Source organism: Corvus cornix, chromosome 5 (genome assembly GCF_000738735.6).
Source record: "Corvus cornix cornix isolate S_Up_H32 chromosome 5, ASM73873v5, whole genome shotgun sequence".
Lineage (NCBI taxonomy): Eukaryota > Metazoa > Chordata > Aves > Passeriformes > Corvidae > Corvus > Corvus cornix.
This window is the reverse complement of record NC_046335.1, coordinates 45,648,847-45,664,990: the sequence shown is the minus strand read 5'-3', so window position 1 is coordinate 45,664,990 and position 16,144 is coordinate 45,648,847. Positions and strand designations below refer to the sequence as shown.

The 16,144-nt window shown below is 48.7% G+C and overlaps 1 protein-coding gene across 6 annotated transcripts in view; it reads left to right on the top strand.

Annotated features, from left to right (window-relative positions):
* Window positions 1-16,144, top strand: part of SLC25A22 (solute carrier family 25 member 22) — a 51,552-nt gene that overhangs the window by 8,533 nt on the left and 26,875 nt on the right. For 2 of the 6 annotated variants that reach the window (XM_039552563.1, XM_010401816.4), the window contains exon 2: window positions 14,600-14,706. In XM_039552563.1, the coding sequence (XP_039408497.1) occupies window positions 14,687-14,706 (20 nt within the window). In that variant the 5' untranslated portion in view covers window positions 14,600-14,686. Of the gene's footprint in view, window positions 1-1,821; window positions 1,987-3,340; window positions 3,459-9,420; window positions 9,504-11,970; window positions 12,752-14,599; window positions 14,707-16,144 lie in introns of those variants that run through there. The other 4 variants (XM_010401643.3, XM_019279766.2, XM_019279774.2 and 1 more) reach the window with 4 other exon arrangements.

Below are 16,144 nucleotides of genomic sequence, written 5' to 3'. Positions count from 1 at the left end.
TGACGATTCCTTTGCTTGTCACAGATTGTGAGTTTCCGTGGACGAGCTGCTAACTGCTTCAGGAGCAGTATGACCCATGCAGGGCTCCTGATGCACGTTTAGCAAGGAACCATTTTGCTCTGATCTGAACAGTTTTGGTGTAAGCAAAACAGCTGAGGTGGGAGGCAAGAAGTGCTGTTGGCAATGCAGGAGGGGAGCAGTTGTGTTCACATACCCCCCCCAGCAAAGGGACTGGCAGCAGCACTGTCCTGTGGCTGAGAGGCAAGGAATATTGATTAACATGACATTTAAGTGGCATTTTTGTAGTGCACTGGGAGCATTAGTGAAATGCTGCCTTTGGCGCTGAGAAGTAATGAGATAAGCTTTCTTCTTCAGAGAGGTCTCTGCCTGCTGTTGCTAAGTGTTTGGAATGCTGGGAAATGTTCTTTTGTTATCCTGTCAATTCTCCATGTCTGGTCTCTTGTACAAAAGGCACCTGAAATACAGCCTTGGCTCTAGCGGGCAGCTGAGCTTGCAGCCTGTACACCAGTGTTGGCATGCTTACATGGTGGCTCCTGCTTGATGCTTCTCTGTCACCTTGCCCTAGGTGGAGCCTAGCTCCTGACTCCAAAGAGTGACACAGGAGGGATCTGTCCTTTCACGCCCTGGGGTCCTGTTTCATTAACCTGCGATATTTTAGCGTTGGTTCCCATGTCAGTGGCTGATGCTCTCAATGCACTGTGGCTTTGCTACAGGGACAGGATGCAGGGTTTGTGGGATGCTTTGCAGTTCCAGCCAGGCTCAACAGTCCCTCTTTGGGACTCTTGAGTGACAGCTGTCAGTTGACATACAGACCCACAGGGCTCTGGGTTACTAAGCCTTTGAAATAATTTTGTTCAGGGCCCAGAAGCTCTTATCTCCCAGGCTTCCCTGGAGGGATTCTTGTTCTATTTTATTGTTGTGTATTGGTTTACTTTATCAGTGCACTCAGCAGGCTGCTGCAGGCCGCTGCCAAGAGGAACAGCCTTGCTTCCACTCATGCCTCTCTCTGCTTGTGTCAACACAAGAGTTTGTGTGTTCACAGCTACACATGACCTGGGAATAGGCCTGATCCAAAATGAGTTCTTCAAGTTGCTAGGGAAAGGAAGAGCAGGAGCCTGAAATTGTGCTGGACAAGTGGTTGAGTAACCACAGTCTCTGCTGGAAAGCAAATCATGTGGCACTTTCTGGGGGCTAAAAATCCCTGATACTGTTCCCTTCATGAAAATCTTTGCACCTTCTCCGCCAACACACTGTCAAGACTGCATGGAGCCTGTACCAGTGCCTCTTTGTGCAGGACAAGTTGTGTTGCGCTCTCCTTCCGCAGCACTGGGTCTCACCTGGTGCCTGGTTGTAGATTCTCTCTTTGATGCGGAGAGACAGCATCATGCCTTTGTAACACTTAAAATTCACATAGCATAGCAGCCAGAGAAAGGTGATGGCTTTTCATATCTGGTAGGGATGGCCCTATGTACTGCCAGATGTATAGGATACTGCATGCAGTATAGGAAGAAGTGGGAAGAGAGGGGGGAGAAAAAAAAACCGCAGCGCCTTTGCTTTGCTCCAGCACAGTCCGCGAGTGCTCACAGGAAAAGCATATCCTTCAGAAGGTGCTTGGTGAGCATGTGTCCTTGGAGGTGCCAAGAAATATGAACAACTTCCTCTCCTCTTCCTCTCCTTCCTTTGCCTGCCGGGAAGTGGTGACAGTGCCCAGCAGACACCTCAGTGTGAACACAGCTGATGCGGAGCCTTCCTCTCAGAGGTGACAGAGGTTAGGGATCTGCTTACCCTTGGGCTGGAGAGATGGGAGGCTCCTCTCTGAGCATATCTGAACCTTGCTGGGATTGTGTGTCTCTTTCCTGCTGTCCTTTTGCTTCTCCCCACTGCAGCCTGTTCTGTTTCTGAAGGCTCTGCACCCATTTCGACACAGGAGGTGCAACTGTCCCTACTGCCTGCTTCCATTGCCAGGTAGGTTTAGGGAGTGTGTTGGGATTGCCTAACTTTGTTAAGGTCACACTGCAGGCTCTGCATGCTGGCTGAGCTGTCCTGGCTGGCTTCGGGGATGTGGAGGAGATGGGACTGTATGAGCATGACATGGCTCGATGATGGGTGACTTGCAGCCCTGGATGCTGCTCCGGGGCTTGAGGCTGCTGGTGCCTTGTGGTACCGTGGGAAGGGGGCTGCCAGCAGGGTCCTAGGCTCACAGTCCCAAAGCAGCAGGGTGTCATCCCAAGGCTTGTGGTGTACTCTGGGCCACAGAGATAGGAAGAGACAAGCTGGCTTGCCCTTCGGAGAGAGGATCCTGTCTGTGTCTATCATTGCACCAAGGGCTGAGTGAATGAGCAGGGATTTTGCACATTAACCAGGCAGCAGCTGGGCTGAGGGAGCGGTAGGGTGCCAGCCGTAGTGCTCCTGTGCTTCTCCAAAAGCTCTGTCAAGGCAAGTACTTTCCGCTCTCTCACAGCTATTATGAAAGAGCCTGGGTTTGCTGCACCCTTCTCTCGCTTTGCCCTCAGGGCATGCTGGGCTTGTTTGAATTAATGTAATTAGCACATGCCTTATTAGCTCACTAAGGCACAAAGAACTCATGTATATTTGTAGCCAGGTTAAGCAGCCCCTATTAATTTAATAACTGTGTCCTCCTCAGTGCATGGCAACAGTTAATCACTGGTGGTGACTCAGGACCAGCCAGTATGGTGGAAATTTGGGTGAGGTGTATATGCGTGCGGTTCTCTTTTATTGTGTTGTATTTTTATTAATGAGCAGAGCTGTGAAGGGAATTAGCAGCAGGCACAGTAGATGGAAGGGAACTTTCAGTGCAGGTTTACTAAACAACCGGCCCTGGATATTTCCTATGCTCTACACTGTTGGTAGAAAAAAATCCGTAGAATGAATCAGCGAAATATGACACAGACTGGGAGCCAGAAATTTACAGAAATAAACTTTAGCAACCCACGCTTGAACTCTGCTCCAATCAGGTTATGTACTAGGTACTGATAGTAATTTTGCCTCATGGTCTATTCTGTTTCCCCTTGGTGATTCTGAGGCAGGGGAAGTGGCTAGTGTATTCTGGTGCTGCTTGTATTTAAGACTGCAAAAGAGCAAGGTTCTTGTAAAAGGACAAAAATAGTTGCAAGTAATTTTCATTTGCTGCAGCACTGTGGTCCTTGGTTCCTTTTACTCTTCTGGGTCTTGCCATGCACATCCCTTAGCTAGGTGCCATGGAATGCTGCCAGGATGTTTGTTACCAGGTGTTTGTCAGGGTTGGTTTGTTTTTTGTTGGTTTTTTTGCTTCTTTTTTTCACAGAAGCTGCAGATGTTGGCTTGGACTCCACCACAGTGGAATGATGCAGTCTGTGAATCCAGGATGGTGGCATGTGTCTCTGTATCCAGTAGTCCTGCATGTGGGATAGTAAAGTCCTGCACTGATTCTAAAACTAGTGAGTTAAGAATTTTGGGGGCTTTTTTCAGCCAAGACCACTATACATGCACAGGAGACTTCCTGCATTTCTTGTCTTCTTCCTCCTTCTTCAATAATCACAGGTTGTGCTCTTTGTGGTGAGCATAAGCTGGGAGTAGGAGCAGGAAGAATGGTACTGGAAAGCTGTTGATGTGCTTGCACTGTTTTGGTCAGGTTTTCTACAAGTAAGAGTTGGAATGAGATGCAGATGTCCTGCCTGCTCCTACTCCCTCTTTTTATTTTACCCGTTTGCTGTTTCCGCCAAGTGAGTTTGGGCTTGCAAGGCCTGGACTGTTCTTGGCCATCATGAGCCTGTGCAGGAGCATCACTGAGAAGATGAAGTTGTTACAGTCAAAGAAACAATGAAACCCCATGAAACTGGACCAAAGTGTGTTTGTACTTGTAATAATGTGCCCTCTTGCTGCATCTGGCAGGGGAGCAAGTCCCCAGGCTCCAGCAGAGATGGTGAGTTCTTCTGGCTTGCATTTCTGCTCAGAACCCCAACCTCCTGGGAGGCACAGAAGGAAAACAAGTCTGAGATCTCCATGGAGTGACAGGGGATGCACACAAGTCTTGCTGCAGCATGTTGAAGCAGATGAATTTATTTCTACTTTCTTAGAGCCCGTTCTCAGGAGAGCTGAATGTGTAAATGAAGGCTCTGTGAGTGGTTAGTGGGGTGAGGAGATGCAATGGGTGAGGATCTGCAGGGGTGCCCATGTGCAGTTCCTAACAGGTGCATTGCAGGGGAGAGAAAAAGCCAAGGAAAGTCTGAGGGAAGATAAATACCTGCTGGGGTACCTCAGATGCTGGCCAGAGATGGTGATTTCCCTCCCCCCTCTTTTTTTCTTTGTTTCAGGAGCAGGAAGGGACACTGCTTGGCTCACGCTGGCTCAGAGCTGTGGAATGCTTGGTACACACCAAGACAGGAGGCATTTTCCAGGACAGCTTTTTTTAGTCAGTGTTGTGGCTTTGTCTGGGATAGAGTTAATCTTCTCCCTAGAAGCTGGTAGAGTGCCGTGTTTTGAATTTATTATGAGAACAATGTTGATAACATGCTGATATTTTAGTTGCTGCTAAGTACTGCTCACTCTAAGTCAAGGACTTTTCAGTTTCCCACGCTCTGCCAGTGAGGACGCGCACAAGAAGCTGGGAGGGAGCGTGGCAGCAGGAAAGCTGTGACGTAGGCACCATCATGGAAACACGGTGGGATGACTCTTCAGAAGGGACAGTCAAGGAAGGAGCGGCAGGGACTCTGTCTATTAGGGAGTGTTTCCACTTCAAGAGCTCAACGGTAGTGATGATAAGGTTGAGTGCCTGTGGGTGAGAATCACAGGGAAGGCTAACAAGACAGACATCCTGGTGGGAGTCTGTTCAGACCACCCAACCAGGATGAAGAGACAGATGAATTATTCTGTGAGCGACTGCTTCATGATTGCTAGCCCTTTTTCTTATGGAAGACTTGCTGGATGTCTGCTGGAAGCTTGACACAGCAGAGAGAAGGCAGTCTAGGAGATTCCTGGGCTGTGTGGAAGATAACTTCTGACACAGCTGGTCAGAGAGCCTACCGGTGTGCTGCCCCCCAGACCTGCTGTTTACAAACAGAGAAGGGCTGGTGGGAGATGTGGTGGTTGGAGGCAGTCTGGGGCACAATGACCATGAAATTACAGAGTTCTCAATTCTTGATGAAGTAAGGAAGGAGGTCAATGAAGGGGTTCAGAAAGTCTGAACATACTTTAACGAGGAAATCTTAAAGATCCAGGATGTCCCTATGTGCCAAAAGATGAGCCAGTGGGAAAGAAGACTGGCCTAGTAGAACAGGGAGCTTTTGCAGGAATCCAGGGGGAAAAAAAGAATTTATGACTTTTGGAAGAAGGGGTAGGTGACTAAGGAAGAGTACAAGGATGTTGTTAGGTCATGTAGAGAGAAAATTAGAAAAGCGAAAGCTCAGCTAGAGCTCAATCTGATCAGTGCTATGAAAGGTAATAAAAAGTGTTTCTGTAAATACATTAACAACAGAAAGAAGGCCAAAGAGAATCCCCATCTTTTTTTGGATGCAGAGGGAACAGCAACAAAGGCTGAGGAAAAGACTGAGGTGCTTAATGCCTTCTTTGTCTCAGTCTTTAGCAGTAAAACTGAATATCCTCAGGGCAGCTGGCCCCCTGAGCTGGTGAGAGAGCAGAAAAGATCCCCTGCAGTCCAGGAGAGCAGAAAAGATCCCAGCAATCTAGGAGGAAGTAGTCAGTGGCAAGGGTGCTGATGGAGCTGGCAGAGCAGCTCACCAAGCCAGTCTCCATGCTAGTCCCAGGGTGGGGATGCTGGGAGTCCACAGTGGGCAGAGCAGTGACCTGAGCTGTCCATCGTTCCCCTCTGCGGCCTCCGGTTTGGTCCCAGTGAACCGGCACCACCCCAGGACTACACACTTTAAGGCATCCAACAGGAACAGCTCTGTGGTTGGTAGAGTGTTGCTCTGGTGAGGTACTGCTGCAATTTGGCCTGAAAAGATGCTTATTCCTCCCAGCAGGGTCACTGGCATCCCTTCCTTTCCGTGAAGAAAGTTGAGAGCCAAGAGCCCTGGTTTCATTGCTGGTGGGGAATGAATGGTCCCTTTCAGGCCCCAGGACCTCAACTCAGTGCTCTACCTCATTCCTACTGAGGGGGTTAGAATCTGACCCTTAACTTTCCCTTGGGCTTCTTGGCTGGTTGTTCTTAATTACTGCATTGTACATGGTGATTATTTTAAACTGGGAGGGGGGAACTCTTTTCTACCCTATTGGCCTCTTGGCAGAGCACCCAAGAGAGGGATTTGCACCATTTAGTTTCTCCATGGTATGTCCTTCCAGATCAAAGAGTTGGTCTGTCTGTCAGCTGACTCTGCCTTTTTGTTGACCACCACAGATTATTGAAGAGAAATGCTGTATAAAAGTTCTTCTTCTCCTTGCTCTGTCTCCCATCTGCCAGACTCCCAAAAGCTCAGCAAAGCTGTCTTCTCTCTCCAGCTAATGCTGCATGTCTCTGAAGCTGTAATTTCTTAAAAACTGATGTAGAGAACAGATCCAGAGGAAGGTTGGTTTAAAAATATTTAGAATCACATCAGTTCAGCATGTGACTACATGATTTCTCAGGTGGCACTTGGAAAGGGATATTACTGGCAACAAGCACCCACTTAGTTTGTCCAGTAATGTCCAAGGTGCACTTGCTTGTACACCATGATCATGTGCATGTCTGTCAGTTAGCTTGTGCTTCTGCTGTTGGCTCTGAAGCTGCAAAATGACCTAGCCCATTATTATCATAATTTAAATAACCATTTTATGTAGAAGTTGCTACATATATATATATATATATATGTGTGTATAGTTCATTGTGTTTGCATATGGATTACCTGTTCTGTAACTACTTCTTACAGATCCTTTTGAATTGGTGGAGACACTTTCAGGTTTCTACAGACTGAAGATTGCAATCCACCACTATTTTCAAGCAGATGCTGGGCCTGAATTTTTGCTATGGCCATACCCAGGCCTCATATGACCACATCACTGAAGATTTTATGATGAGATGCATGGAAAGGGTTTTTGGCCCTCTGGCACCTACTCCAAGACAGTTTGCTTTGAGCATGAGTAGTTGTCCTAAATTTAGAGGCTTGTTACTTGTGTTGTAAGTGTTCAGAGGAGTGACAGGGCAGCAGGGCAGCATGCCTGATGTGGCATTTGTGCAGAGCAGAGGAGCCAGGTCTTTTGAGACTTGACCCAATTGCCATTTTGAGAACTTTGAGAGGAGGCAGGTTGAGATGGGAAGAGTGCCAACAGCTCCCATGGGTTTCCTTTGCTCCCCTCAGTCTTGCCAGAGGTGCTGTGAGCACTGTTAGACCTGTTGTCTCTCTGCTGTGAGGGAAGATACTGCCTTAAGAGAGTGTTTTAATGTGTTGTCCTCCAGTGGAACAGAACTCTATGTGTTCTCAGTAAGATGACTCCAAGGTCATTTGTCCTGCTGAAACCTTCCCTCCGGTTCCTTCAGCTTGGCATCTCCAACGTCTTTGATATCAAGACTTCCCCTGTGAGCCCTGGGTGAGTCACTTCTCCTAAGCGCTGTCCTTACTCATCCCATCTTGCAGCTCAGTTGCAAAACCTCCAGGACAGGGACTTTCCTTGACTGAAGGTCAGAGCAGCCCCTAAAATGACAGATTCCAGGTAGGCACTGGGGCCTTTTGGCATGCTGCAGTACTGATACCCATGCCCACCTTCAAGGTGAGCACTAGCTTTCCATCTCTTGATCCAGGGCAGTTTCCCAAGACATGCCAAGTCAAAGGGTATATCTGGTGTTTGTTCCAGACCAGCACAGGCCTGTTCCCCAAGTCTTTCTGTCTTGGCAGATGGTTTGGCATCTCAGTGTCAGAGGTCATGCTGATGCAAGAAGAGGCCGCCATGGGACTCCTTTTGTTAAGCAATAGGGCCAATGGCTTCTGCTCTAATCCAAGTAAATTGCTGGTTTTTTGGCCTGGAGAAGTTCTCCAGGTCAGGAAGGCACTTCTCCTGCTGCTCACAGTGCCTTTTGGAGGCCTTGTTCCAACCCTTAGCTCTCACAGAGGTAACAGCAGGTGCTTGTTGTCTTCTTGTCTTTACTTACCGCAGAAGATTTTTCAGCAAAGCAGGAAAAGTTGCATGATGCTGTACTGGGAGTGAGGGGGGCCAGCCTATGCTTCCAGTGGGATGGAGAGCCCAAAGGGGAGGGTGTGGGAAAACTGAGTGTGTTCCTCCTACTCCTTCTTCTACTGCCTGGAGGCAGGAAGTTCCCCACCTGCTTCCCTGCTGCTTTGTCCCCTTGCTTTCCAGTGATACCTGCTGCTCCACTCACTTTGATCCTTGCTTTGGAGTCGGCAGCTATGCTGCCTTTTCCTGGTGTGGCTGAGACCAAGCAGTCAGAGGGGTAGTTTCCAGGAGCAGTGAAGGGTCTGCCTGGTGTCTTTGGGAACTCCTTTGCTTTGCAAGGAGGTGACCCTGATGACTGAGGGCAGCAGGTAAATCTCGACTGTTGCTGTGTGGATCTCCTGTAGTCTCAAGTAAATTCAGGTGGAGAGGGTAGTTGCAACAGTGTGCATGCAGTATCAGAATATAGGATATTGCTGCAGTCCCAGGGGCTTGCGGGATTCTCCCCTGTGGCGCTTCCAACATGGCCCTGTTGTAACTCCTGTTGCAACATTGTGGATGACTGCACTGGTTTGGATGTGGAGAGTCTGCTAAGATGTTGGACTGTTTTTGTTCAAGGCTTGTTTTTTTCTTAAGCTGGAATGTTGTCATAGGCACAGGGTGTTCCTCAGGCTGCCAACTGTGCTTTGAAATCCTTCTGAAGGTGAAGGGCAAGTCAGTGATGGAGCTGGAATGCGAGCTCAGGAGTCTTTTATTGCTGATCGGGGGTTTTGTTCCTCTTTTTCCCCTCTATAGGCATCCTGGTAAATTTATACTGCCGCCACCTGCAGTTGCAAAGCCAAACATCTCTACAACATGCCCTCAGGCAGGGAACTTGCCTGTTCTTCGAGGCATTCTCTCATCACAAGGTCTCTCTGCGTGAAGTTAAGGCTCCCCAGTGTGCAGGGAGAGTGGAGGCTGGATATGGGGGCAAAGTTTGCCTGCAGTTTTGCAAGGGTGCCAGCCTGACTGTTCTCACGGTGATAGGAGGGGGCGGAGGGGGGACACCCATCCCGACCAGCCTGAGGGAAGCTGCACGCGACAGAGGTCAGTCGTGGAGGATGGGAAGGGATTGCTGGAGCTGAGGGTCCTTGCAGGGGCTGTTAGGGAGGAGTGCCCTGTGTGCTGAGGCTCAGTATCCCTGTGCCTTGCCAGCTGAGTGGGCGCTGTGCCACTGAGCCTGTCCCGAGAGTGTGGGTAGCCAATGGTGCAGGCGGCTGGCATGGCACCTCCCCGCTGGGACTTTGGCCTTTTATCACCTGAGGCAAGGGGGAAGACTGCCTTGGGCTTGGCGCTGTCGAAGCCCGGTGTGGTACGGCTACAACTGGCTGGTGACCACGAGGCAGGTGAGTTTGCGTGTGCAGCCCCGGGGCTTCTGGTGGCAGAATGGTGTGAAGGGGTTGTGCTGTCCCCTGTGCAGCTGGAGAGGTGACAGTCTCTGACGGTGGGGAGCATTCACCAGCATGTTTGAGAGTTGCTTTGTTTTCTCAAGGACTAATGCCTTGCCAGGTCCTGCAAGGAAATTCATGGCAGTCCCTGCTTTCAAGGGCCTAAAGGCAAGCAAGGTTAAACTGCCACTGATTTTCTCCAACCCCTCTGTGCCAAAATGTCCTGAGCAGGTGAGAGCCAAGTTGACAGCTTCTCCCCAGGTGGCATTAGCTGGTGCCAACTCCCTTGTACACTTGTGCCTGTCATGCATCTAGAAAGCAGCTTCTCTCAGGAAATAACTGCAGTTTCATTTTGCACTCCTTAAACCTTATTGTGATGACAGCTTTGCTCCAGTCATTAACAAACTTTGGCATTGTCCACACCTTCAGATGCATTTGTGCTGTGAAGGAAAGTGTTGTGCTGATCCCAGAGGGTTTCTCCTCTCCCAGCAGGTACTCACTGCTGATTGCTTCCCCCTGCCATCCCTGACTGTGAATGGTTGCATGGCTGTGTCCTCTTGACACAGTGGATGCTGGCACAGCTTTGCTTCCTCTTCTCACCCTCTGAACCCTGCTTCTTGACATCAGCTTCTCTGACTGGGGCTTTGAGTCTGTCTGCTCTCAAGACAAATGGAAATATGTGGGAGTCCTGACTTCCCCTTCTGCTGTTTATTCTTAAGTCAAGGTTGTAGTTTGGAAGTTGGCTTTCAGTGATAATAGCTCCAGCATGTGCTGGCCCCCAGTTCCATCTCATTCCTGCCTGATTGCTCAGCACAAATATTTGTGCTGGCATGAAACCAGGGATGGGAACGTGTTTGGGCGTAGGGAAAAGACGGATTTGCTTTCTTTGGCCACAGCACCAGCTGACATTTGCTAAAGGTTTTCTGTCAAACTGGCAGCCTGTGTGTGCTCAGATAAATCAGCATGTGCAGCAATGTGAGCCCGAGAGGATGTGCTCAGCTGCACTGGGGCTGCTGGGGAGGGGATCTGGAAATGGGAGTGCTGGCAGAGGGCAGAAGTGAAGAGCTGGCCTGGGGGAGCTGGTGGACTGGGAGCCCACAGCTGGCTTGGAGGATGCCAGCTGTGGCTCTGGCAGCCTGGCAAGGGAAGAGCAGGAGAAAGAGGGGTGCTGTACTCAACTCAGACTGGGGGGTAGAGCAGCGGCATCTGGGGGTAGAGGTGGCCAGCCACATCTGTAGGGCAGTGTGGTGGCACTAAATGCAATGAGCAAGGTCAGAGAGGTGTGGGTGGGTTTAACCTGTTTCTTCTCCTGTGATGTCTTGGCCTGTGGAGATGTGGATGCCTGTTTCTCCAATCCAAGCCTGCTGGTGTGACACATTAATGAGGCATGATGAGCTCTGTGTGCTCCCCTCCATGCCCCACGCTGGGCTGTGATTCTCTAGTAAGCACTTTTCCTTTAGGTGATAAGGCAAGAACTGAAGGTTGAGAGTTCAGCCCCGTGCCCCAGGCTGATGAGGAGAGCAGATACAAAGGTTGGCCTTCCTGGAGAAAGCCTCACTGTCTGAGTTGTGTGGGAGATGTGTGGCAAGACAAGGCGGGGAAAAATAGCACCGCTTTGCCAGTGGCTTAGGCTGTGAGGACCAGATATATCCAGAGCTGTCCAGGATTGCGGTGTGGTACTTTGGTGTGTCACTGTCTGGAGCTGACTTTTGGGAGGTGAGAAAAAGGAAAGGCAGGATTGAGGAGGCTCCTGGGCTATTCATGTGTGTCAGCAGGAGCTTCGGGCCATTCGCACTGCTTCGGTGTGCGTGTGGCTCTGAAACTAATTTGCCTGATCATTTTAATAAATGTGAAAGGGATGTCCTGGTGTGCAAGTAATGGGGCATTAATCCATGCCTAGCTGTGTTAACAGCACTCTAGGAAGGAAATACTCTCATGCTGTTCTCACTCTCTTAATTATGGGATGTTCAATTTAGAATCCTCTTCCATGAGGGCTGTTCAGCCTCTTTGGCTTTCAGATGGCTTTCTGGTTACTCTTGTTTCACCTACCCACCTACTACCAGTTTGATCCCAGCTCCTCAGCTCCTTTTACCATGCAGGTTCCCAGTTCCAGCAGTGCCATTGTCCTGAAGTTGAACCATACAAAGACTTTCTGAGGCATCAGCACCTTTTTGGTGCTGCTGGCTTGTCTGCTGGCCCAGTGCAGGTGCTGATGGGAGATTTCCTAGGAAGATGCAAACCCTGCTTCCTTCTCCCACAGGAAGCCTTGGAGCTACACCCTGCTTGGCTGCAGATGCTTGCCTGCTTTTATGTGCAGTTTTTGGCTCCTGAGAGCGTTGTGTTCCTGGGAAGATATACTTGGGTCTTTACTTAATCTCTTTCCTTTTTAGGTTAGATGTATAATGTTGTTGTGGATTTGTTTTTTAAATGTCCTATAATATTCCTGTAATTCTCTTCCCAGACTGTCTTCCCCCCTCTTAGACTGCAAAATGGTAGCAGCTATTTTCCTGCCCTGGAAGCGACTGGGGTCTGGGTCTCCCCAGAAACTCCCTGGCCATGCCACTAGAGGCTTCATCAGTCACCCTCTTTTAAGGGACTCAGGGAGTTCTGTAGATTACAGCAAAGTGGTCAGATAGAGCTTGGGGTGAGTTTGGGTTTGTTTTGCAAATGGTCATTCGTTGGAGCTCTGGTTAAACAAACAGAGCTCAAATAAGCTTTCCACTTCATTGCATTAAAATCCCTTAATTCATTAAAATCCCCTGGCCACAGACATTCAGGCCTCTGCTGTGCCAGGTGCTGTTTAAACAGTTATCAAGTGCTGGTGTCTGCTGTAAAATGTTCACATTGTTCGCTTCCTGTCGCTCGTCCGCGAGTTGAGTGGCTTTTGTTAGGGGAGATGATACTAGTCCTGGTATTTGCTGGCTGTACAGCCAGCACCAAGGAAACCTGTAACTTTGCCCAGTTTTAAACCCAGGAAGGTTGTTTTTACCCTGTCTTGCTGTGCAGCTGCAGCAGGAGCATCTGTTCCCTGATGGGAAGCAGAGCAGTTTTCCAGCTGGATCAGACAGGGGAGGGCTGTGTAGTTACTGGGCAGGTGGAGAGCTGAAGCCAAAAGTCAAAAGAAAAAAAGGCAAGAGAGAACTAAACTCGGCTGTCCCAAGTCCATCTTGGTGCACAAGGACTCCCTTGCCCACTTGTGTCAGCAGGTAAGAAACAGCCCTGTGATGTATTTATGTCTCCATCTTGGTCTCTCACTCTTTTGGCTACCTGTCTATGGTGAATATTGTGTCAAAACACAGCCTCGCTGTCTTTTCTTGCTGTTGCCCTTTGTGATGGGTACCTGTCCTCCTGAATGCCCCTCTGCAGGGAAGGGTGCAGCAGAGGCAACAAGGGGGGAGCTCCAGAGCTTGGAGCCAGGACCACTCGGTGCATGTATTTTGTCAGACCTGTCTCAATAAACACAAGTTTATTGAGGGTGTAGACATTTTCAAGTGAGTTTTCATGATTCACGGCTTGTTTATGACAGGGTTACAGGCTTTCAGCAACGGGTCTTCCTATATTTTTATATTTTTGTCTTATTCTGGTTAATTTGATAGAAAATTAATTAACCTAAAGCAAACTACTCTTGTGGACATGCATATGAAAGCACATGTAATGAAGGGTGTAAGTGATTTTCAGTTGGACAGTGCAGACTTAGCTGATCTGGAGCTTTTTAAGGTCTGCAGCCACAGGTCAGTTGAGATCAGGTAAACTGTCTGAAGAGGGGTCACAGAAGGTATAGCAGCATAGTGCAATGTTTTGAAGAGGAGTCCCTTTCCTTAGGGAGCTCCATGTGCTGGTCTCTGTTCAATGTGGCGCTGCAGAAAAGGCAGTTTCAGTCTTGTGTTGTCCAAGAGAGGAATTGTACAAATGGTTTCATGCTGTCCTATGCTTGGCACTTGATATAATGGGAGGGGAACCTGAACTCCTTCCCATACCTGTTTGCACCATCACTAGTTCTTCACACTTTCAGGGACTTTTTGTTCTCAGGAATGCACTGAAGCCCAGAGGTATCTCCAGAGCAGAGGTGTCAGCCCATAAGCCACCCACCCTGTTGCATGTGAGATTCTGTGTGGCTTAGGAAATCTGCAATTAAGGAGCAAATTTCATTCCAGAGGCAAAGGGCAAAGGGACCTCCTTTGCTTCTGGCATCCAGGTGGCAGGTGAAAGGGAAGAGGGAGGCAGGTGGCTGAATACTGCTTAAAGCATAGGGTGTCTCATTTCCAGGATGGAGGTGAACAGATGAAGACATCTCCAGAAAGCTGAAAGTTGCGGCCACTTCTGAAATTTTCTCTGGTGTCCAGATTTCTTTGTGTGGTGACTTCTACCAGCTCTCATTAAACAGCAACAATTAGGAGTCTTAGATAGAGCTGTTTCCTGCAGTCTGGCACTGAGCTGAAAGGAGCGGTCCAAAGTGCAAAGTGGCACCAGTAGCTTGGGGAGAGAGAGGCATTGCTTAAAAGATAATGTTGGCACAAGACTGAATATAGGCTGTCTATTTAAGCTCAGAAATAGGGGAAGGATAGTAAACTCTGGAAGAGCAGTTTTTTGAAGACTCTTCTTTAGAACACAGCATGTATGTGTTGGAGGGAAGTCTTGTGATGACATGTGGCTGTCTTGGGGTGGCTGGGTGAACCTGCGGAGGGTTGGGGATCTGCATGGTATGGTGTGAAATGCTCTCTGAAGTCTGAGGGAAGTGACAGACACTGCTGTCCTGGATGCCGGCAGAGCTTGCGCCCTGCTTGGCTGCTGCCCTTCCTCACATGCTGCTAGAACCTGATGACCCTGGCAACTCTTCCCTCTGTATGTCCTTGTATATTTATATATACACCCATACATTTATAAGGTTCCCTCTGGAGCTCAGTGTCCTCTTTGAGGAGATCAGGTGCTCCCTTAAGTCACTTGTGCCTCAGCTGTCCTAACCCTACAGCCTGCCTGCCAAGTAGCACTTGAGCTTTAAGAAGAGTGTAAGTATCTCAACTTTGTGTTCTTGGTGTCTTTCCATCCCTTCCCAGGAAGAAACTGAAGTGGAAAAGAAGTGACTGAAAAAGAACGATTTGAAGGAACAGATTCATTTCTTAACAAGATCAAGTTTGAATTAAATGGCTGATAAACAGATCAGGTAACTTTTAAACTTTTTTTAAATTGTGCTTTAGGTTTTTCTTTTGAAGTCTTTCAAACTTATTTCCGTTTGTGATCCAGGAGGTTGGAGGAAATCACCTGATCATCTCTTCCGGCCTTAAACAATTCTGGTTCTTTCTCTTCTCCTTTCTTAGCTGCATTTTTGAACCTTCTCTTATTTTCTGTCTCTGCCATGTTGTCACATTTCTGCTTTCTTCAGTTCTTTTTTCTCATCACCTTTTTCTTTCTACCCTCTGTTTTCCACCCTGCATGAGTCTGTTCCTTTTTGTTTCTTCTTTCAAAGGTCACCCTGACCTGCTGACTTCAGCTGCTGGCATCAAGGGAGCAAAGCCAGGTCCTTGACCAGCCAAGGATGCAGCACTTGTAGTGACAAAGTCCACGTAGCCTTGTGCAGCCTTGTGCCCTTACTCTAAAGACAGTGAAGGCTTGAGTGATAGCAGGAACATGAAGTACCAACAATGATTAGTGACACTCATGTGCACAGTGGGAACTTAAGAGCATTGGTTCTGGTAAAGGATGGATTTGAGTGTTCCCTGGAAATGAACTTGGATGCATTTCCTGGAAAGACACAGTTCTACCCTTTGCTTCCTGAGAGCTGTGTCAGGTGGATCTGCACAGTCCTCCACATGGGTTTCTCTTTTTGCTGCTTGTGAACTTGCCCCAGCTAAGTGACTCCTACATGCTGTGGGATTCCTGTGGGGTTTTTCTTGATGCTTTTCTAACATCTACTTTTCCAGGTTACCATCTCAGGACAGGTGGGGTGAGTGAGTGAATAAAATGTGATTACAGAGGGACGGGACTTGGCAGTGCCTGAATGCTGCAGGCAAGAGGGCTTCCCCTTCTTAGCATTTGCCATGATTAGGATATCTTCCTGTATGCCTGTCTTCTGCAATTGTAAACAGTCCTGAGCTGTGCTGATAAAAAGACAGCCTTGTGGAGCGTTTGTGTGCCTAGATTTGCCCATCATTCAGTACCCAATTTGGAGAGCACTTGGAACTCTTCCAATGCACCCATGAAGGGCATGCTGAGATTCACCTCCATGGAGCCTGGCAGGTCTGTGTTTCTGATAACCTCAGCAAAGCAAAATGGCCAGCATCTGTGACTGTTTCAGCCTTGGTATTTTGAAGGAAGAGGAGATATGTCCTACAAGAGGAGACGTGTCCTACAAGATGTGCCCTGGCCCCTCCAGGGGGCTCTCGGTGGTGTGAGCAGGAGCTTGCTAGCTACAGGGACTAGTTAAAAGGGCTGAGGAGGAGCACTAGAAGAGGAGAACTGGGATGCCTTTGTGTCCCTTCTTGTACTAAACTGAGCAAATGGCTTTATTTGCATGCTAGCCTGTGTTGTCCCCGTTTCACTAAGCCCTGCACACGTAGGTAGTGAGAGGCAGTAGCTGTGCAGAAGCTAAATAGGACAGAGAG